We start from the raw sequence: 1,798 nt of genomic DNA, 5'->3' as shown, positions 1-1,798 counted from the left end.
AAACCGGGTTCGACAGAATTGAGTTTTGTGTTCACAAAATTGGGAATTGTGGGACAGGATTGACAGAATTGAGTTTTGTGTTCACAAAATTGAGTTTTGTGGGACAGGATTGACAGAATTGAGTTTTGTGTTCACAAAATTGAGTTTTGTGGGACAGGATTGACAGAATTGAGTTTTGTGTTTACAAAATTGAGTTTTGTGTTCACAAAATTGAGTTTTGTGGGACAGAATTGAGTTTTGTTAGACAAAATTGAGCCCTGTCCTGCATGGCGCCCCGTACCTAAACCACACACGTATAAATCGCTGCCATTTGATTCAGGCCGAGAAAATACGCGACAAAGGGTAGTCCGGTAGCCCTGCCTGTGTAGCCCATCGCTTCGACAAAGGAGCGATACGCTACTCCGGTAGATAAATAATTTTGCACCAATAAATTGTGCCTTGGAGTTTTCTATAATCTGGCACTAATCTAGGCGATCGGATAGCGTCAGATTATGCAAAAATTATAAGGGCGCAGCTTATTGGACTAGGGTAGAACTAGTTGCGCGCACGATCGGCTTACTTCGGGGTCAGCAGAATAACGTCAGCAAAGTTGAACTTGACTTGAAGACAATACATACTGAGCCACACCGTGTCGAACACTGACGCATCGTCAGGCATGTGGATGGTGACGTCATTGCTTCCGTCGTACGCCGGGAGAGTTTCGTAGTTGCTAGAACAGTATCGTGGATAGGAAAGCATGTTATATGGATTTATATCAAAGACCTTACACGCGGCTCGTGTTTGAATAGTGCTAGGCGGGCCACCTGGAGTAGCTACTTATCATATTATTGGTGTGATATGTATTATTAAAGTGATAATATTGAGTTTGTATGTTTGGAACGAATCACTCGATCACCTGATCTGCCCAAACAAATGCAAACTCGCCTCCAATGGATCATCTTTCCTTGTGATCTTTTGACGGGATTGTTCATATTTAATTACTAGCAGTTGTTGGTTAAGACGAATATATATATATTATAGTTGGTGAATATATGGTGTTTCTTGCCGAATGCAGACGCGTGGTCATAACAGTCGAAGGCTCTCGACTAAACTTACAAAGTGTTGGCTTGGTTCGTCAGCTTAACGGTAGTGGCTGGTCGGTATGCCACAGGTCTTTGGGTGTCCGAGATAAACCAGGTACCTGCTCAAGAAATCACCCATTACAACTTCGATATCGCTATTTCGCTACTGTACACAATATTTGTTTTCATGATTGATAAAACACTTGCGCCTCTTATTTGGAAACTCGAATGCGTAATCTAATCTATTTTTTCATAAGTTTTGTGCTAGAAATAGACGTTTTCTGCCCCAGATATTGTAAACACCAACGTCTCGGAACAAATAAAATGTCTCTTAGACAGACGCCTTTGCAATCCGCAGACAGCTGAGCAGCTCAACTCCGTCACAAATCTTTTTATTACGTACCGATGAAAACATTATCTACGGTTGTCATTGGCTATTTAGGCAGTTTCGCGCGACTACGTCGTTAAAATCTAGAAACGATTCTAAATAATTATGTCTAAATTATGGTTGTCGCCGAGCTTCTTGCGTACGTGTGCAACAACAGTTCAGTGGAAATAATACTAGCAAATGTATTTATTATGAATTACTAAAACGTTGTGTAACGTTGTGGTTGGTCGTTGTCGCTGCAGTGTCTCTAGACTTTAATTGTATATGGTGGCTGGATAGATAGATGGATGAACGGATGAACGGATGGATGGATGGATGGATGGATGGATGGATGGATGGATGGATGGAT

The 1,798-nt window shown here is 41.6% G+C and overlaps 1 protein-coding gene across 2 annotated transcripts in view; it reads right to left on the bottom strand.

The window, feature by feature from the left end:
* Positions 1-204: 204 nt before the first annotated feature.
* LOC106815613 (protein Skeletor, isoforms B/C-like) overlaps positions 205-1,798 on the bottom strand; it is a 9,226-nt gene continuing 7,632 nt past the window's right edge. For both annotated transcript variants that reach the window (XM_014820098.1, XM_014820099.1), the window contains exons 6-7: positions 1,096-1,180; positions 205-709 (exon numbers count right to left, since the gene is read on the bottom strand). In XM_014820098.1, the coding sequence (XP_014675584.1) occupies positions 556-709; positions 1,096-1,180 (239 nt within the window). In that variant the 3' untranslated portion in view covers positions 205-555. The remainder of the gene's footprint in view (positions 710-1,095; positions 1,181-1,798) is intronic.

The sequence above is a fragment of the Priapulus caudatus genome, unplaced genomic scaffold (assembly GCF_000485595.1).
Source record: "Priapulus caudatus unplaced genomic scaffold, Priapulus_caudatus-5.0.1 Scaffold1157, whole genome shotgun sequence".
NCBI classification, from domain to species: Eukaryota; Metazoa; Priapulida; class Priapulimorpha; order Priapulimorphida; family Priapulidae; genus Priapulus; species Priapulus caudatus.
The sequence above is the reverse complement of the archived record's forward strand: the minus strand, read 5'-3'. Positions and strand labels throughout refer to the sequence as shown.